General features: G+C 50.1%; 1 protein-coding gene across 2 annotated transcripts in view; it reads left to right on the forward strand.

Moving 5' to 3' along the window:
- Positions 1–384: 384 nt before the first annotated feature.
- Positions 385–19,733, forward strand: part of Pstpip1 (proline-serine-threonine phosphatase interacting protein 1) — a 38,564-nt gene continuing 19,215 nt past the window's right edge. For both annotated transcript variants that reach the window (XM_055622003.1, XM_055622004.1), the window contains exon 1: positions 385–667. In XM_055622003.1, coding sequence (XP_055477978.1) covers positions 632–667 — 36 coding nt within the window. In that variant the 5' untranslated portion in view covers positions 385–631. The remainder of the gene's footprint in view (positions 668–19,733) is intronic.

Raw genomic sequence — 19,733 nt, forward strand, 5'->3', positions numbered from 1 at the left:
CCAAGAGCCTAACCTCTTGGTGCCCGGGGCAGGCAGGCAGGCAACAGCCTCAGGATACCTGACTTGATGGTTCTAAGGCTAAACTGGGCCAGGACGTGAGCGGGCGGCGGCGTGGCAGGTGTCAGGCGGGGCTGTGCAGGAAAGATGCCGCAGCTCCACTTCCTGTGGGTTAGAGCCCCGCGCCTGCCCTGGGGGAGGTTGCACAAACCCTTCCTGTGCAGGCCCTCAGGCTGCCTGCCTGTCTGCCGGGCCTGTGCACATCCTGCCTCTCTCCCAGCCTGCCACCTGGGCTGCCTGCCCTGGGCCTCGGCCTGCGTCCTCCTCCGTCACTGGGTCTGGGAGAGCCTGGGCTGGACATCGTGGCCCACCCTTGCATCGCTGGGCAGGGTTCCTTCCTCATTTCGCTGCTGATTCTAGTCCCAAACAAAACAGGTTGAGCTTTTCTCCCCTCCCTCCGGCAGTTGTCTCTGGCTTGTGGCTGCCTTCTGAGCGGTGCAGACGGCGCCGGCTGGGAGTGGGAGGGAGGGCCTGGGCCAGCGTGCTAGGACTGGGACGTGCTCCTGGCTCCCGGCCCGTGTTCAGCCCGGCTAGAGACAGGAGTGCTAGCATTTGACACAACAGCCGCCTGAGGATGATGGCCCAGCTGCAGTTCCGAGATGCCTTCTGGGTGAGTGGAGTCGACTGGGGGCAGTGAGCTTGTGGAACAGGTCCAGCTCGCAGGAATCACCTGGGAGGCTGACAGAGGGGTGCAGCCCGTGAAGGAAGCTCTCTCATAAAAAAACGTGCCCTGACTTTGGTCTTAATCATCACGGAGGTGGCCTGGGCCACAGTCTCTACTGACATGAAAAGCTAAAGAGGGGCCCTGGCTGAGATAATGATTTCTCTACAGACATCACCCCCACAGCCGCCAGAGAAATGGCCTCTGTGCTCACAGGCTCATTCTCCTTCGGGACATGCAGCCCAGCAGCAGCGCTTGCCAGGATAGTCTGATGGAGGATCTGAGGATACAGGGAATGATGACAAGGGAGAGGTTGGCAGCCCCCACACCAGGCCAACTTTTCTTTGGTCTGGGACCCAGCTTTGTGTGGGCCGGGCAGGTCACAGTTTCTCTCTGGGCCTCAGTTTTTACGTCTATATAATGGAGATGAGTACAAATATTTGGCACCTGAAGGTGGCCCAGTACAGTCCAGCCCCGATGCCCAGCCAGTGTTACTTCTCTGTCACCACCTCTGATCCCTGAAAGGAGGCAGCTGGGCTGTGAATCTCCCTCCTTGCTGTTCCGAATTCAGCACAGGTGTAAATCAAATCCCATGAAATGAGGGAACCTGGCCAGCCCGTGGCAGTAAAGGGGCTTGGCCCGGGCTGCAGCGTGCCTGGCCCTCTTGTTTTTCCACTTTTCCTTCAGTTTTCCCTCTATTCCTCCGCCCCTGACTGTCCCAGCATGGCTCTTGGAATCAAGCTGAGACCTTTCAGTTAAAGCTGGAATGCGTTTCTCCTGAGGGTGACACCCCAACACCACGGGGGCCTCTCCAGACCTCCATGTGGCTCTGCCTCAGCCGGGGCTCTTTCCTGGAGCTGCCGCTGGAGGATGAGGGTTGGTAAGCCACCCTTCCTTCCTCTCCAGCCAGCTTTGCTCGGGGCCGTGCAAAGTGTAGCATAGGTGGCCTTCCTCCCTTAAAAAACAGAATTCACAGAGGGCCTTGCCTGGAGAGGACACCTTGTGCCTGTCTGGGCCGCAGTTTCTCCATCTTTACACAGAGAGTGTAGGCCCTATCCAGAGCTGTCAATGAAGGCAGCTGGCTTGCCCATCTCATTCACCCAGGATGCCCATTGCTCAAGCTGACAGCCAGAATCCAGCTGCTGCTCCGACTTTGAGCCCTGCAGCCCAGGAGAGCCAGAGACCCTGACCATTTTATCCCTTGTATCTCTGTCCCAACCCCAAACTCCTGGGCTCACCTTCCCCAGATGAAAGCTGAGGCAAACAGCAGACCCAGTGGCAGGGTCCAGGCAGAGGGTGCACTAGAACATCGGGGTGTGGCAGCAGTGGCGGGAGCAGCAACGCCCAGCTCCCCCCGGGCGCTTCCTGGGCGGGGTCCCTCCCATACCTTGTACTTGCCTCATGTCTGGGCTGCTGCAGACCTCGAGACTTCAGCCACCTTCTCCACAGCCGGTTCCCTAGGCCTGGCTTAGGAGACGCCTCCTAGGAAGGCAGAGCAGGGACAAGGAGGAAAGTGGACAGCGGGAACCTTTCTGCCCCGGAACCCTGTGGCCTGACACTCTGAAAAAATAGTCTTAGGCTTAGAAAAATGCCACATGCCTGAAATCTCAGCTCAGGGGGCAAGAGACAAGAGGGTCAAAGTCAGTGCAAAGCAAGCCCTGGTCCGTGTGGTAAGAACCTGTCTCAAGTGAGAAAGAGAAACCAAGGCAGTGGGCGAGAAGGGAACAAAAGTGAGGGAGAAGGATAAAAGAAAAAGCTAGCCAGTCTTTTTTCAGTGTATTTGTATTTATTTTTGCTTTATGTGTTTGGGTATTTTGCCTGCGTGTTCTTACGTCTGTACACCCATGTGTATGCCATGCCTGTGTAAGCCAGAGGAAGGCGTCACTCTGTACTTACAGTGCTGAGCCACCTTTTGGGAGTAGGAATCAAACCCAAGTCCTCTGGAAGAGCGAGCTAATGCTATTAACCATCAAGCCATCTCTCTAGCCCCAAAAGCTAGTTTTTAAGTAGTGAAGGAAGCCTCTGAGCGGGAGGGAACATATGAAGTCTCAGAACACGTCATTTTTCTGGCAACTCTGTCTGTCCTGAACACAGGTAGGAACCAGACATACTTCTAATACCAGTTCATAATAAGGAGGGGAGCAGAGGCTTCCTAGGAATTAAAGACGTTGTTAACTAAAAGCTATCATCAGAGTTCAAATACTTTACTTACAGAAGACGTGTGCGTGTGTGCGTGCCATAAGAGTGTAGGTCAGAGAATGGCCTCTGGTGGGAGTCTCCCTTTTGCCTGTTTGAGACAGGGTCTCCTGTTTGCTGCTGTGTGCACCTGGCTGTCTAGCTGGACCTTGAGCTTCCAGGAATTCTCCCATCTCTCCAACCTTGCGTTAGGCGCCCTGGGACTATAGACATGCGCTGTACCTGATCTTATGTGGGTTCTGGAATTCAAACTTGAGTCTCTATACTTACATGCAGAGTACTTTGCCTACTAGCTCTCTCCCCAGCCCCACCCCAAGCTTCTAAAAGGCTCCACAATGTTTATTTACCCCCAGTTTGAACAAGCAGTCTAGAGGACAATCCTCCCAGCCAAACCGCCACCACCTTTCTGAGCTTAGCTGGGCCTGTTGGCTGAGAACATCTCTGCCGCGCTTGATGCTATTGGTTCTCTCTTGGACAGAAGGACCGAGAGAGTAATGACGACCTCACCTGGGTAGCCGGTGGCCGCTCCCTCCCAGTTGTCTACAGGGTTGCCCTAAGTTCACGTGGCCTGGCCTTGGGTTCTGGGGGAGGGGCTAGAGCATCCTCACAGGGAAGGACTCTGGAGAGGCTCCATCTGAGAAGCCGTGAGGGAAGTGATCATCCCTGCTGGGTGCAGACCTTCTGTGGGCTGTTTCAAGGTCATCCATGTTCCCTCCCATGACCCCTCACCCATTGCCCGTTGGTTCCCCGCCGTGGGCTTCAGTGGCGTTGGGTGCATTAGTTTGTCCCGTGGGAGGAGAGGAAATTCCCTCCATCTAGGAAAGGAACTTTAGCAAGAAGTGTCTGTGGGGCCCTGTAGATACAGCGTGTAGAGGTCTGTCTGGGCCTTGATTCATAGTCGGTGATAGAAAAAGGTTGGTAGAACTGAGCTAGTAGTTGCTTTCTTACCTGGTAGCAAAGGAAAGAGAAATGATAGAAAACAGATATAATAGGCTGGGCACAATGGTCCCACACCTGTAATCTAGTATTTGAGAGGTGGAGGCAAAAGAATAAATAGCACGTTTAGGATACCCTGGGCTACAAGGGGAGCTATAGACCACCAGATACACGGCGAAGCCCTGTCTCGAGTCCCGCCTCCCAGAAAAAGTAGATACAGTGGCTTAGAAGTAGAGGGACGTTTAGCAGCAGAATAGAAGTAGCCCTGTCTGTCATTAGCCCTGCATTGCAATTCGTCCACACAGCCACATGGTACTGAAGGCCTGTTTCTGGCTGTCCAGAGCATTCGGAGGCTAGCTGCTGCGGGAGGAAGTGTGGGTAGCTGGCCATAGGGAGGGAAGGGATAGTTTGATTTCTGTTAAAATACACATGATAACATCGTTATCAACTATGACATTGTAGATCTGCAGGTAATCTGTGGCTAAGACTCAGAGCAGGACCTGCCAGGTAAGACCAGGTTGGGGCTGAGAATACCAGGCTTCCCCCACTGAGAGAGAGGGCTTTGTGCTTGATAGAACCTGCTCAGCCCTGGGCCACAAACTGTAAGCTAGCCCAGGCCACCACAGCCCCAGATGCCAGAGGCCATGAATGTCCCATGGTCCACTTGTCTTTCTGAACTCATTTTCCCTTGGTTTCATTTTCTAAGTCCTATGTGAGTGTGTGTGTTTCAAAATTACATTTTAATTAATTTATAGGAGGGCGCACTCACCATGGCATGCCAGTGTGGGTCAAAGTTCATCTTGCAGGAGTCCTTTCTCTTCCTTCCACCATGGGGGTCCTGGGGATCAAACAGGTCCTCAGTCTCCGCAGTAAGCACCCTTACCCACTGAACCATTTTCCCAGCCCCCACAGATAGTTTTCTGTGGAATTCTGCGCTAGATCTAAAACATACCTTTGAGTTTTATTCCCACATCTAGCTGATAAGACTCTCTTGCCTTCAAGGATGTCACGGCTCAGCTGGAGATCTTGAGGGCCCCAAATGATTGGGCTAGGCAAGGCCTGTTCTCAAACAGCAGTATCCAAGAGAGACCAGCCTGGTCTCTCTGCTCAGTGCTACTTGTGCAGCCAATACCTTTGCAAAGAAATTCTTAAGTATTGTGTTTTTTTTTAAGATTTATTTTTATTTATTATTTATACAGTGTTCTGCCTGCATGTATGTCTAAACACCAAAGAGGACACCAGATATCATTACAGCTGGTTATAAGCCACCATGTGGTTGCTGGGAATTGAACTCAGGACCTTTGGAAGAGCAGCCAGTGCTCTTAACCTCTGAGCCATCTTAGGTATTGCTTTCAAAGGGAAAATCTACTTATAAGCCAGATTTCCAGAAGATTATTCTGATCTCTTTGGGGATAGTTGAAAGGGAAAAAAATGCTAAAAGAGGTTCCCCATGTGATGGCATGTGCCCTCGCTTGTTTGGGAGCAAAGGGGAGATGGCAGAGCTTTTCCCTCTAGCACACAGTCATGTCTCATCCTTCAAGGCTGGGCCTGTCCCTTCCCTGTGTGTCCCCTTAGCTGCTGGTGCCTCTTCCCCTTCCTAGTCCCGAGACTCTGAGTTTCCCCATTTAAGCTGAGAAAACTGGGGGGTGGGGGGTTAAGGGTGGTTTGCATCTCCTGAAGTCATTTGTCCTCTGTCTAGGACTTGTCTACCATGGTGCCAAGATAGTACGTCATTTGCCATGCTGTTGAAAGTCTGTCCTGGGTTATTAAAACTATGAGTATGTCTTCTTCAAGAAAAACAAAAAAATCAATTAACATAAGACCCAAAAAGGAAAGTAGAAAATTCAAGAAAAAAAAAAAAACAAACTAGGAAAGAGTACCTTTACATCATACCATATAAACAGTAATATTTTGCTACTTATGATTAGTTTACATAGGCACAAGCATACGATGTGCATAATTTTGTATTCTCTCATTTTATGTTTTTACTATTTAAATTTTCATTTTAAATAATGGTAAAATGCAAATATCATAAAATGTATCAATTGGATACTTGCCTCTCTGATGTATTCAGTTGAAGAATTTGTTCTTGAATATTTGTATAAAACCACTAGGATGAAAACTTGAGACATGGACTACTTAACAGGAAATTGTTCTAATAGTCACAGTTAAGGGAACTGAAAAGCATTATTTCCAAATCCACTGTGCTGCATAGTTGGCCAAATATGAATCAAACACATCAAAATTCATTCATCTCAGAGTCTGGCATTTTCTTCATGATAATGTACTTGGGAGGCTGAGGCAGGAGGATTGTGAGATTGACTACTGTGGACTGCGTAAGGAGTCTGAGTCTAGCCTGTGCTACATAGTGAGACCTGTCACAAAACAGCAACAATGAGAGGACGTGAAAAGCAAGAGGTCCAATCATGAAAGCTGATCTGAACATGCAGGGGACTGCAGAGAATGGTGAAACCAGGCTCAACTGTGATGTATGGTGAAGCTGGGCCTCATGGTTTTCAACAAACTTACCACCAGCTGGCTGATGGGTGGTAGCCATGATGCCAAAAGGCTGCATTTCCATCTAGGGATTTGACCAGCAGGGCAGGGATAAAGTCTTCAGGTGATGCCATCTATTTCTCAGCGTCACTCCCCATCCCCAAGTCCTGGCTCCACGCGCGTGCCCTGCCCTTTCCCATCTTAACCATCTTTAAGTTGTACAGCTCAGTTGCGCTGGGGCTGTTCACTTGTAGTGTGACCCTCGGCCTCCTAGCACAAACCCGTAGACACGACTGAACCTTTGCCACCTTCAGCGGCACATGTTGGACGGCAAGGCCGCTCTCCAGCTTTTGGAGTTAGTGGACACGAGGTAATTTGCGGATCCAGTCCCAGAGTCTGTGGTTATTCCAGCCAGTGATAGAAGGGATTGGCCTTTGGACATGAAGACTTTCCCTTGGGGATTATCTTGGGGGTAGATGTCTGAAAGAAGCCTCTGCTTTAAAGAGGGGGTCAGTTCCTCAGTGTTGGCGTGAGCAGCCGTTCTAGACCTCTTCAAGGCCGCTGGCTAGGTACGAGCCTTCTCACGGTGGGAGGGGAGATCCGAGCGACTTTGAAAGGTGTGGGCCTATGGGGGACAAACCGGATCCAACAAACCTTTGAGGGGGGACTTGCAGCAGGGCAGGACGCCATTATCTTAGGGAAAAGGGGCCAGTGGCTACATGTGGGCCAGTGGCTGGGAAGCAACGGGGCGAAGAGGGAGTGCAGGAGGTGAAGCAGCAGGCTCCGGTGTGCAGCCTTGGCTGCCATTAGCCACCTTCCACATCTGCTGTGCCTGTTGGCAAGAAAGGGGTCAGTCTGCAGGATGTGTGGTGAGTTGGTTATCAGCAGACACCAGCATAAGCTTGTCCTCACAGCCAGACTCTCTGAAAGGCCACACAGGGGTGAGTGAAAGTGGTTAGCTGCTGGGAGCATAATAGAAAAGAAAATGGCTACTAGGTGGCTGTGAGCATTTTCCTAATATAAATGTGTCTATTACTGAGTTCCCAACTATGTCAATGTAACACTCAGTGAATCAAACAAATCAACGCCGACAAGAGGACATTTGTTTCAAGTTCCATGAAGATTTTTCTTAGTCTCAGCTGCTCAGGTCACCCCCAGAGGAAGTCAGCACAGCATCTCTGTGCCAGCACCAGGATGGCTACCCCACGTGTGTCCCCAGCTATAACCTGCAAGGAGATAGTCAGACTTCTTGGAAGCTCCAGGGCACAAGCAGCTCAATGCCCTTTGCCCTCTGCTCTTGGATTCTAAGAACCTCTTGGTTGGGTTATATAATCTGTGTGGGATGACCTGCCCACCCCCACCTGGCTTAACACTGGTTTCTGTGGGGTCAGGAGATGTGGCCTCTGTCTGCCTTTTCTCATTTTAGTGGAGTAGGGGGTGTCTTTACTCTGCAAGTAAATATAGATTGCATACGTCATTAAAGAGAGAGAGAGAGAGAGAAAACAAAACCAGTGATTCCCGGTTTCAAACCCAGGAGGTATTTTTAGGCAAAGTTTGTGGTCTGATCGCGTCAACCTCTTCCACAGGCTGTGCATGAGGACAGCCAGAGACTAAGAGCTTGGCACCACGGTGCCCAGTCAACTGGCCAGCTGTCTGCAGGTGTTAGGAGATGGCAAAGATTTGTGGCTGGGCTAGCTCTGCTTTTTTGTTTTGTTTTGGTTTGTTTTTTTAGACAGGGTTTCTCTGTGTAGCCCTGGCTGTCTTGGACTCACTCTGTAGACCAGGCTGGCCTCAAACTCCCAGTGCTGGGATGAAAGGTGTACACCACCACCTAGCAGAACTGCCTGGTTCTGCTTTTGTAACACTTGCCTATGATCCCTGGAGGGTATACAAGCTACAGCATCCATTCTGCAGAACATGTGAGGAGATTCTCCATGACCCACTTTGCCCTTCAGGCAAAAACTCAAACATTTCCCTGGCTCTTCTGGCATCTGCATAGAACTAGAGCGGCCCCAGGGAGGCTTAGGGGAGTTGGGGAGCATGGTGCTTGCTTGGATGTTATAGGGTGGGGAGCACTTGGGAGCTAGGAGGAGGGCAGAGCAGAGGTGTGGAAAGGGGGCGGGGCACAGTGGATATTGTGCAAGGCAGCTGGAGGAAGGGCAGCCCAGGCTGGGTTGTGTAAAGCTTCTGTCCCCAGGGTGGCAGAAACGCTTCCTCTTCTGAGCCTTTCCTATGGTGGCAGGGGCTGAAGGCTACAGCTGGACTACCCTCCCACCTCATCCGAGCTGGGTGACACCGCAGAGGGAAGGAAATCAGTGGGAAAGCCGAAAATGTCCTGACTGAGCTGCCTGCATGCCCCAGGGCTACCGTCTGTGCCCGCTGTGGAGGCCACGCCCTCGCAGGCTGTTATTTCTGTCTTCTAGATGTCCAAGGAAACAGGCTCTCTTGATGCCTTGCCTGGTCTCACCCTCACTTTCTGGATGAGCTTGGGGACAGTAATTTCCCTTTCTGAGCCCCACTTTGCTTATCTATTTTGGAGCTATGAGTCACCATCGCCTACAAACTGGCTCAGAAGAAGGGAGGCTCCAGGCCGTGGTAGGAGACCATCGCTGGTTCACCAGAGAGAGCTGGGCCAGGATGGGTCTCACGAAAGATCTTTAACGGGACATGTGTCTCTTGAACATACATCTTTCCAGCATGCCTCTTTGGTTTTAAGTCACAAGATGACCCGTGTCATCTCCCTCAATTACACTAATGGTCCTATGAAATTTCTGTTCTTCTTTTTTATTTAATAATTATTTTTCAGTCAGGCATGGTACAGGAGTAGTGGGTGGCTGTAATCCATAACTGTAATCCAAGCCCTGGGAAGGCTGGGATAGGAGAATCCTGAGTTCAAGACCAGCCTGGACAATGTAGCAAGATTCTGTCTCAAAAAATTAAAAAAATGTTAATAGATCCATAACAATTGAGTTGAGCTGGTTCCATTGGTAAGGAAGGCGCTGTGTGAGCATGAGAACCTGAGTTCAAATCCCCAGCACCCGTGTAAAAGCCATGTATAACCCCAGTGCTGGGAAGGTGCGGACAGGTGGACTCCTGAAGCTGATGGGTCAGTCAGCCCAACTGAATGGATAAGCTCCAGGTTGAGTGAGAGACCCTGTCCCAAAAAATAAATAAAAATAAGGTAAAGAACAACAAGGACCCTAAAGTGGACCTCTGGCCTCCACAGACAGGAACATGTGCACAAATAGTAAACAAGCACATACATACCGCACTCGCACACACACACACACACACACACACACACACTCACACACACTCACAAACACACATTCATGCATGCACACATATGCACACACAGAAGAACTACATATATTAATGGGGCATCATGAAATGGTTTGATAACATATATTGTATAATCATACCCACTTCCTTAAACTCTATCATTTCTTCATTGTGAAAACTTCCAAAATTATTATTCTCAGCTTTTTGGAACAAGTGTATAGTATTGTTCAGTGTGTGGTGTTCCTACTCCAGCTTTGAACAGAAGAAACAGGCTGGTAGGGGAGAAGTGGGACGAGGAACTCAGACCCAGGCAGGCTTGGCTGCTGCCAGGGTTAGAGGAACCCCTTGGGGTTCTGTAAGGGGTTGGCATTAGCTGAGGCCCTGCACCCTGAGGATGGGCGATTGAGCATGTAGGCTGGCCAGCACCATTAGGTGATGACAGGTGCCCCCAGAGATTTGCCAGAAGCGAGAAGTTGGGGTGCCAGCAGGGACCCAGGGCATCTCAGCTGCAGAGACAGGAATGGGAAAAGGAAGCACCCTGGGTGAAAGAGAAAGTAACGGTTGCAGCAGGTCTCAGCTTGCCATGCTCAAGAGACCACAGGGAGGCCCTGTGGCCAGAAGGAAGGACTGAGGCACGCAGAGGAGGCAAGGTCAGAGCTAGAGCAGGACCGGAGCTCTCAAAAGCCCCGGTGCCTGGCTGTGGACCAATTAGGTCAAATTTTCTGAGCGCAGAGTTGGCCTTAAATGTGAATGCCCCTGGAACACTGGTTATGGGCCCCAGTGCTGGCAGAGCCCCTGCTCAGTCTTCATCACTGGCCGGGCTTCCTTGACTCACATGAGGAGCAGGTGGTTTTGAAGGTTTGGTGTATGTGTGTGGGGTTTCGTGGTAAATATTTGTAGCATAAACTTTATCACCTTACCAGCACAGCACTGTCAGAGAATGGCATTAAGCACTCTTACTGTTTCTAGAACTGTTTAGAGTCTGAACAGAAGCTCCCCATAAATGATATAATTTGTCTCTTCCTGCTCTATGTTTGCTTGCCAGAGCTGTGACATAATACCTGGGGAATCATCTTATAAAGAGGAAAGGGTTCCTTGGGACCATGGTTTCTTGGTCCTGTCATGCATCAGAGCCTCATCAGAGCAAAGCTGCTCACCTCATGGCAACCAGGAAGACAGGGAAGATTGTGGGAGAGGGGTACAGGGAAGGAGGAAGACAGGAGGGAAGAAAGAAGTGGAAGGAGAGGAGAGAGAGAAGGAAAGCTGGATCCCGGTACCTTCCTCAGGAGCAGGCTCCTAATGACATAACTTCCTCCATCAGGAGCTACCTTCTAAAGACTCTGCCACCTTCCCATAGTGCCACATGCTGGCGTCCAAGCCCTGACTGTAGGCCTTTGGAGGATCTTCTCTCCTCATACCATTTCATCTCTCCTCTACTTATGTGAGCATTGGGCCGGGGGGCGGGGATGGGGTGGAGACACCCTCTGGATTGAACCTAAGGCCTTGCGTGTGCAAAGCAGGCACTCAAAGGCTCCATCATCACTGATTTTTTTTTTTTGAGTCCTTTTTAATTTTAATTTTTTGGTCTTTTTTTATTAATTACACTTTATTCACTTTGTATCCCCCTATAAACCCCTCTCTCCTCCCCTACCAATCCCACCTTCCTTCCTCCTCCACGCATGCCCCTCCCCAAGTCCACCATCACCACTTCTTGCTCCGTTCATTTGTTGATTTCTGTTGTGCTTGTCGGTTTGGACAGGGTCTTTTTCTGCAGTCCAGGCAGCCCTTGAACGGTGCTGTTCTGCCTCTGGAGTGAGAGCTGTGTACAGCACACCCAGCTCTCTGTGTGCCTCTGTGAGTTTGACTAGTCTAGGTACCCACAACCATACAAGACCCCAGCCCTATTTATTTTCCTCTGTCTGGCTTAATAGACTTGACATAGTGTCTTTGAGGCTCATTCATGCTGTAGTATCTGTCAGGAATTTTCTCTTGTATGGCACAATCATGGTCCGTTATAGTGAAGAAAACATGTCTGGGGGCTTAGAAAATGACCATGTGATCCAAATCAGTTTGGTAAAGCAGAAAGTTTTACTTCTGTAGGAGTTGAACAGGCAAGCTCACCACAGGGATTTTATTCCTAAAGCAAAGGGGTCCTGTGCTTCACACTGGCTTGAGCTCACATTCTTACAGGACTGGCTGATGGAGAATAATGCAGCTATAAGCAGAAGGCAATTTTTGGCAGAAAGGGCAACTCTGAGCACATATTCTGATTTCAAGAAGTGCTGGCCCTGGAGGGATTTGAAATTCTCCCAAGTAGCTTCTTTTTAAAAAAAAAAAATTTTTTTTTCATGGAATTTTGTCTTATTTGACCATTTGATAGGAAAGACAGCACAGTTTCTTTACAACTCAGACAGGGAGTGAGCGAGCATCTGCCTGTGCCCTCATCCAACGACAGACATTCACCGGGTCTTCCTTTCAGCTGTGATGATGAATGCTGCTCTTCATCCAGCGAGGATCTAGAATCAGGTTTCCAGATTACATGCTAAGGCCATGCTCAACTTCCATCTCAATGTAGGGGTCAAACTCAGGGCCTTGTACATGGAAGGTAAATGCCCTACCCTGCACTCTCCCCCAAGCCCACCATCATCAACATTCTAACAAACTGGTTTCCATACTGACTGCTCATTTTATGTTCCTTCGGCAGTTGGGGAGAGTTGGGATTCTTCTACCTCTTTGCTGAGGCTTGTTCATTTCTTTCTCATTTTGAGTCATGGCAATCCTAGGCACGAAGTGACATTAACTGTGGTTTGATTTGCATTTCCCTGATGACTCACAGTGTAGGGCTTTTCCTGTGCTAGGTGGCCACTGATGTATCTTTTTCAGAGAAATGTCTACTCAAGACCTCTGCCCATTTTTGAATTGTGTCATTCATCTTGTTGTTGTTGAGTCCATGCTGTACTCTAGATGCTCATTCCTTAGCAGAGGTGTGATTTTTTTTTCAAATCTTTTATTCCATTTTGTAAGTTGTCTTTTTATTCTCTTTTGACACACATTTACTCATTTTATTGAAGTCTAGCTTACCTGTTTTTTGTTTTGTTTTGTTTTATCATAATGTCAAATTCAGGATGACAGTGACAAAAAAAAAAATTAAACTCCAGGAAGCTTTCTTCTTAGAAAATAAGCTTTCTTCTCTAGGGGTTGGAGAGATGGCTCAGTGGTTAAGGGTACTTTCTGCTCCTCCAGAGGATCTGAGTTCAGATCCCAGTGCCCATAACAGGTGGCTCACATCCACCTTTAAGCCAGCTCCAAGGAACTTTTGTCCTCTGAGGAGAGCTGCTCAAATGTGGCACACACTCACACACATACATAAAACTAAACAAGCAAACAAATACATGTTTAAAAATTACTTGATCATAAGTGTGAGGTTTTATTTCTGGGCTCTTAAAAATAATTTAATGTGTCTGGATGCCCTACCTACATGTATCTCTGTGTAACACTGCGCATACACACGCCTACTGCCCGCAGAGGCCAGAAGAGGCCAGTGGCTACCTAGAACTGAAGTTACAGATGGTTGTGAGCTGCCGTGCTGGGCATCAAACTCCGGTCTTCTAGAAGAGCGGCCAGTGTTCTCAATCACTGACCAGTCTCTCCAGCACCTCTTTCTGGGTTCTTAATCCTACTCCATTGTTCTATGAGCCTGCCTTTGGGCCAGTACCATAGTTTTTATTACTGTAGACCTATAGTAAAGTTTGGAATCAAGAAGTATGCATCTTCAAACTTTGCTTTTTCTTAGGATGGTTTTGGCTGTTTGGGTTTTCAAGTAGGGTGATTTTGTTCTCTTTTAATAGGTGAGGAAACTGACTGAGGTCTGGGCCTTTCTTTGGTTCCTTTGTCTGGCCTGGCCACCCCCTCAGGACAAGGCCCATTGCATCCCTGCCCTGGGTACACTAGGGAGCCCCGTAGCAGTTGGCTCTTCTTGGAGGTGACCTGCCTCTGTCTCTTTGTCAAGCTCTTGATTTCCAGCCCTCCTTCAGGCTCCACAGGCTCTCAGTATTCTTCAAGGATGGTCTGAGGGAAGCTTGGCAGCCCAGGCTCCTTCATGGACCATGATAGGCCCTGCTGTGAATCAGTGCTGCTGTGACCTCTGCCTGCCTGACCTGCTGTGACATTTGGGTCTTCTGGCCTCTGCTTCAAGGACCACAGCCTCTGAAGCAAATGGTATTCCTTTCTTGGTGTCCTCTCAGCACCTGGACCAGCTCAAGGGGATGGAAGGCTCAGAAGGCCAGCTGAGGATAGTTCCAGCAAGCAAGGCTAGAGGTGGCGAGCAGGGATCCTCACAAAGTGCAGACCATGTCCCTGGAGCTGTGTGCAACTGAATCAAGATGGACGGGGAGGGGAGTCCACACAGCCCAGCATGGCGTGATGGGAGGGATCAGAAGTGCCAGGATGACTCTTTGATGTGGGAAAGAGTGGAAAGTGACCCTGGAGACCTGAGTGTGGCTCAGGCCAAGAGCTGAGTGGGAGGCAGGATCTTCCACCAGCCAGTGGGAATGTCAGCCCAGCCTTCAGGTAGTTCCCAGCTCTAGTGGAAGGAATGTGTGTGTGTGTGTGTGTGTGTGTGTGTGTGTGTGTGCACGCACGCACAGGTGCCTGTTCGTGCACGGGAGCCTGTGCATATGCGTGTGGTATGTGTGTGTTTTTAAAGATTTACTTGTTTATTATGTATACAGTGTTCTACCTGCGTGCACACCTGAACGCCAGGAGAGTGCGCCAGATCTCACTAAAGATGGTTGTGAGCCCTGTGTGTGTATTGTTATGTGTGTGTTTTAGAGTGGGACCTTATGGTTCACTGCTGGCTGGCTAGCAAGCTACTGGATCTCACCAATCTCCAGTTCTCCAGTGCTCAGATTAGAGGTGCATTTTACCAGCTGAGCTTTCTCTTAGCCTGAGAAGGATCTGTCAAGTAATAAATGCACAGGATCCCTGGCCGGCCCAGCTTCCCAAGGTCCAGAGGACAGGGAAAGGAAGCTTTTGCTGTAGAGAGACAAAGTTTCCCAGAGCATGGCTCTATGCATGTGCTCACTGGCTGTGTTTAGCAGGGCAAAATGTCCCAGTTCCAACATGGAGTCCCTTTCTTAGAGGGTGCCATCTTCTCTCTCTCTCTGACTTTAGGACCCAATCTATTATATTAATGGTCAGCCCTGTGAGCCCTTCAACTCTTTGCACCTCTGGTTTCTTGTCTAAGAAGGATGTGGTATAAATCAGCTTCTCTGGATAGAAGACTGAGGCTGAAAGACATGAAAGCCTTAAGGGCAGGGAATCTCATGTTCTTGCTGAAGTACCTGGCCTAGCTAGCCAGAACAGGGGTCCACTCTGAGGCTGCAGGAGAGCCTGAAAGATTTTCTCTAGAGGGAGGGAGACCAGAGCAGATGCCCCTTTAGGTCCAGAAGCTCATTTCTGTCTTTTGAGAAAACTTGGTTGCATTTCATAGCCACAGAGCAGGACATCCCACATCAGCCCTGCAGAGCACGAGATGTATGTGTTCACCCCAGTTTCCAGATGGAAAAACTGAGATCCAGATAAGTGTCACAGTGAGGCTTCAGCCCCAGTTCTCCTTTTAATTTCCCTTTTGGTTGTCTTTTAGTCAATATGTGCTAACCACAATAGGCTTCATTTCCCAGAAGCTCGCCGAGTGTCCAGCCTTCTTTCTGAGTCATTCTGTTGAGTTCTCAGAGCCCCTGGAAGGAATGATGGTGTTTACCTTACCTTATGCAAGCAGCGGGCTCCTCACTAGGGGTTAAGTGACTAGCCCAGGGCTGTGTTAGTGGGACTGATCCAGCTCTTCCTGTCCCTTGCTGGAACTCCCTCTCAGGCCAGTGCTCTCCTGAGACATCCTCTGGCAGGAAAGGGGAGGGGCTGTGACACCTGGGGATGACATTTTTCAAGGACCCTTTGGTGCCTGGCTCCAAGCAGAGGAGTCCCTCACAGGCTACAGGAAGGAGCCTGCGTGGACCAGCCAAGAGCGGGCCACGAGCAATGTCTGTCCTTCCTTTGAAGACAGTCTGAGGCCCTTCAGGTTTGCTCTAGGAGGTCTGTGTTTTCTCCTGATCTCAGGGTCAGGGAGGCTTCATTCCCTCCTCTTCATTCACCACCAAAGCTCCCACCTCTTCCTTTGTTCATTTACCCTCACCCAAGGCCCACGCCTCCTACCCTACTCTCTGCGGCGAGCCCTGGAGCGACTGCTGAGTCAGCACGGCAGGGCCCACAGGATGGTATGCCATTAGCCTTGTTGACCTTGGAGCCACTGCTCTGTGGTGGGGAGAGTTGTAGCATAGCACCGGCTTTGCAGGTTCTTGGGGACAAGAGGGGGTCCCACAGCAAGAGCACCTGACCCATGCTGGTTGGTACCCCACCAGGTCCCACATGCCACTGGCTTCCTTCTTCTGGATTTGGAATCTGCCTCGTCCTCTGTTTTCCTAGAGGGGTTTGATTCCTCTGTTTGCCTGACATGCTTCTGCCCGTCCAGCTGAGTACCTCTTCTTTAGACTGTCTGTCCCTTCCTGGCTCTGTTGATTACTACCTTGAAAGTGGACACAAAAACTACAGACTTCTCCATCCGAAGGATTCATTTCCATCTTGGCCTCTGCCTGCAAGGTGTTCTCTCCCCAGCACGTACCGCCTCCCCATGACTGCATTTCTAACATTTTGGTTTCATAAATCAGGACACATGTCCTCTGGTGAGCTTGAGTTGATCCTTTAACAATGCGGCGTAGTGGGGGACACAGCAGCCCCTCCCAAGAACAGGGCCTCTCAAGGACCGTGTAGGGTCTTCCTTCCTCACAACTGAGACCCATTTGCTTTTGTTTGTGTTTTGTTTGTTTTTGACACAAGGTCTCACTGTGTAACCCTGGCTGTCCTGGAACTTGCTATTGAAGAAAGGCTGACCTTAAGCACAAGAGACCTGTCTGTGTCTGCCCCTCCAGTGCTGTAATTGAAGGTATATGTCACCATGCCTGGCCACTGAGGCCCATTTAAACTCATAACACGTGTTATGAGTTTATAACACCATAAGGCCAGCTAGGCCTTATTCAAAAGTGGGCGTGCTCTTTCACACCTGCTTCTCGAATCCTCAGGATCACTCTGTGCCGTGTTCAGTGTGAGCAAGTTCATGTGCAGCAGGCCCACGTCCACACTCACACTGGCTCCTTGGGTGGTTCCTGGAAAGGCCTGACAACTCACAGTGTTCTGTCTGTTGGACTCCCAGAGGCTGCAGGATAGCCATCAGCCACAGCCCTGTGGCTCCCTGTAATTTGGAGCCCACTGTGGAGCCACACACCCCCAAATCCTGGCAGGTTAGCAACGCAGGGGAAGGGCCCTGCAAGGCCAGAAGACATCAGACCACAACATGGTTGGAGGTTCTGGAAACTTGCTGTTAGCCTTGACGCTCCGGTTAGCCCAGCTGAACACAGAACAACTCTCAGCTCAAAGGGAGTAAGAGTTTATTCTTAAGCCAAATATGAATGACCATGGCCCCAGGACAAGTTGCCCCAAAAGCTATAGTCTATGTGGAAGTGTTTCATACCTCAAACAGTGCTGGGTGGATGGACACACACACACACACACACACACACACATTTCATTAGTTGCAGAACAAAGGATCTCATAGATCAAGACACTTACTACCTACATTGGTAGGTGAGTGACAGCAAAGAGGGTTTTGATACTATCTCGTGGCATTCTTAGCTTTGGAATTGGCAGAAGCCAGTGTCCTGCCAGGAGTACACTTTAAAGACTGAGTGTCACAAGTTTATTGGGTCAGACACAGAGCTGCATAGAGAAGGGCTTTCAGGGGCACTAAAAGCAGCCCAAAATGGCTTGACTTTGGTCTGAAGCATTTTAACTCCCCATAATCACTAAGTTGCTACATTTGGCCTTGTAGATCCTTTAATGCAGATGTTTGTCTGCCAACTTCCGTGTATGCTCATCTGCCCCCATGAGTGTACCACAGTCTCTAAAAAGTCTGCCTTCGCCTTATTGACCACCCCCTCTCTCCAACTCCTAGCCTGGGCCATCTCAGAAAAGCTGCCAAGTGCCTCTCTCCCAGCCTCTGTCTGTCTGTACAGGGGCCCTTCTGACTGCATGCCAGAAGGACAAAATATCTAGATGAGCAGATGACCTGAGTCCTCTCCAGGCAGTCCCCTGCCTCTGTACACATCACCAAAAATGGGGCTCTCTCCACCTATGCTGGCACTGCACTGAACTTCTGTGACTGTCTCTGGGCTATTCTGTCTGCCTCAGTGACTCAAGGACTGGGTATCTGGAAATGCCAACCACTGATGTTTCTTCTGCCCCGATGGGCCCCCAAAATCTGTAGAGAGGACAGCATTCCCCCAGACATTGAGTTTATGAACCTCTCCCTACTCTCCCTTTCCCCCTGACTCTCTAGGTTAGTAATTGCCACACTCACTGAAACTTCTGGCTGTCCATTGTCCATCAGTCCATCTGTCTATCTATCCAAGTCAGAGTTGATTATTTGAGCCTTTGACTTATTTAATTAACTGGCCAGTAAATATGAGGGCGAGCCCATCTCGGGGTAATTACTGGGGCAATGGAAAAGCTTGCTTACTGCCCACTGACTTAGCCTTCCTGTGTGTACAGCGGCTCACAATGTCAGCCTCAGAACACTTGTCAGAAACAGAGAAGCAGCCTGGCTAACTGTTGAAGGGCGGCGAGCAATGACTCGTCAAATCCACAAGCAAGGGGGCTGGGCCCCTGTTGGGGTACCAGGAGCAGCCACAGGGCTGCACCTTCTGGAGGGGTTCCTCAGTGCTCGTCTGGCCCTTCATTAGTACAGGCTTGAGCACAGGCTCTGGGTACCAGGTCCTGCAAGGCCCAGCAGTGCACCTGCCACCTTCCTGGAGTTCACCATCTCCAGGGCACTGTGTTCACTCTGCCTTTGTGGTTGGGTTTCTGAAATCACCAGGACAAGCAACAGGAAAGCAGTTGCTAGTGACAGAGCAATGGCAGGCACGGTGGCTGCAGAGTCCCTACTGTCAAATGACTGAGGGAGGAGAGAAGGAATAGGAGGCAGAGGCAGGTGGATCTCTGTGATTCCAGGACAGCCAGGGATACACAGAGAATCCCTGCTTTGAAAAACTAAAAAAAAAGGGGGAAAGAAAGCAGGAGGAGGAGATAGAGGAGGAAGAGGAGGAGCAGGAGAAAGAGGAGGAGGAAGAAGAAGATCCTATGAGACACTAGAAAGGGTTTCACTTGTAGGTAGGATGCAATGGGAAGCTTACTGTGTTTTTCTGACTTGTAGATCTCATTTCTCCAACACGTGGGCACCTCTGGGGCTTTTCTAGCCATTTTCAAATAGAAGCCTGGTGGGTCCAACCGAGTGTTCAAATCTTACTGTGTCACAGAGAGCTGCTGCTCTCCCGGCTTCGAACACGGAGCCTGTGGTGGAGGGTACAGGGCTGAGGAGCTGCCCCTCACTTGCCCTGTTGTTCATTGCTGCCCAGTCAGTGGCTTCCGGCGCCTCGTGGGCAGGATGCTGAGGTGTGGCTCTGAGGGAGCCTTTTCTCTCGGCTGCTGTTGTAACTGGTGGTGATGTCCCAGCTGGCAGGTGCCACAGGACAGCCCTCCCCTCCTGGTGGCCTCTCTGCCTTCCTCACTGTCCCTGGAATGCCCATTGTTTGTCTCCTGCAGCTGCCATTGCTGACCCCCTAACCTGTCCCAACAGTTTGTGCCATGAAGCTGCTTTGGGTGGGAAGGCACGCCTGTCCTAATGTACGCCTGGACAGAGTTAGGCCCCCACTTGGTTCTTGGGTAAAATCTGCTTATTCACTCATTCATTCATTCATTCATTCATTCATTTGGTGCTTGGTGTATTGCATGTCTCTGTGCCACATGTGTGCCTGGTATTCATGGAGGCCAGAAGAGGGCATCAGATCCCCTGGAACTGGAGCTACAGATAGTTGTAAGCTGCCATGTGGGTGCTGGGAATCAAACCCAGGTCCCCTGCAAGAGCAGCCAGTGCTCTTAACTGCTGGACCCAGCTCTCCAGACCCCCAAGTAAAATTCTAATGCAATTCTTGCTGAACAC

Source organism: Psammomys obesus, unplaced genomic scaffold (assembly GCF_907164565.1).
Source record: "Psammomys obesus unplaced genomic scaffold, mPsaObe1.curated_primary_1811, whole genome shotgun sequence".
In the NCBI taxonomy this organism is placed as follows: Eukaryota; Metazoa; Chordata; class Mammalia; order Rodentia; family Muridae; genus Psammomys; species Psammomys obesus.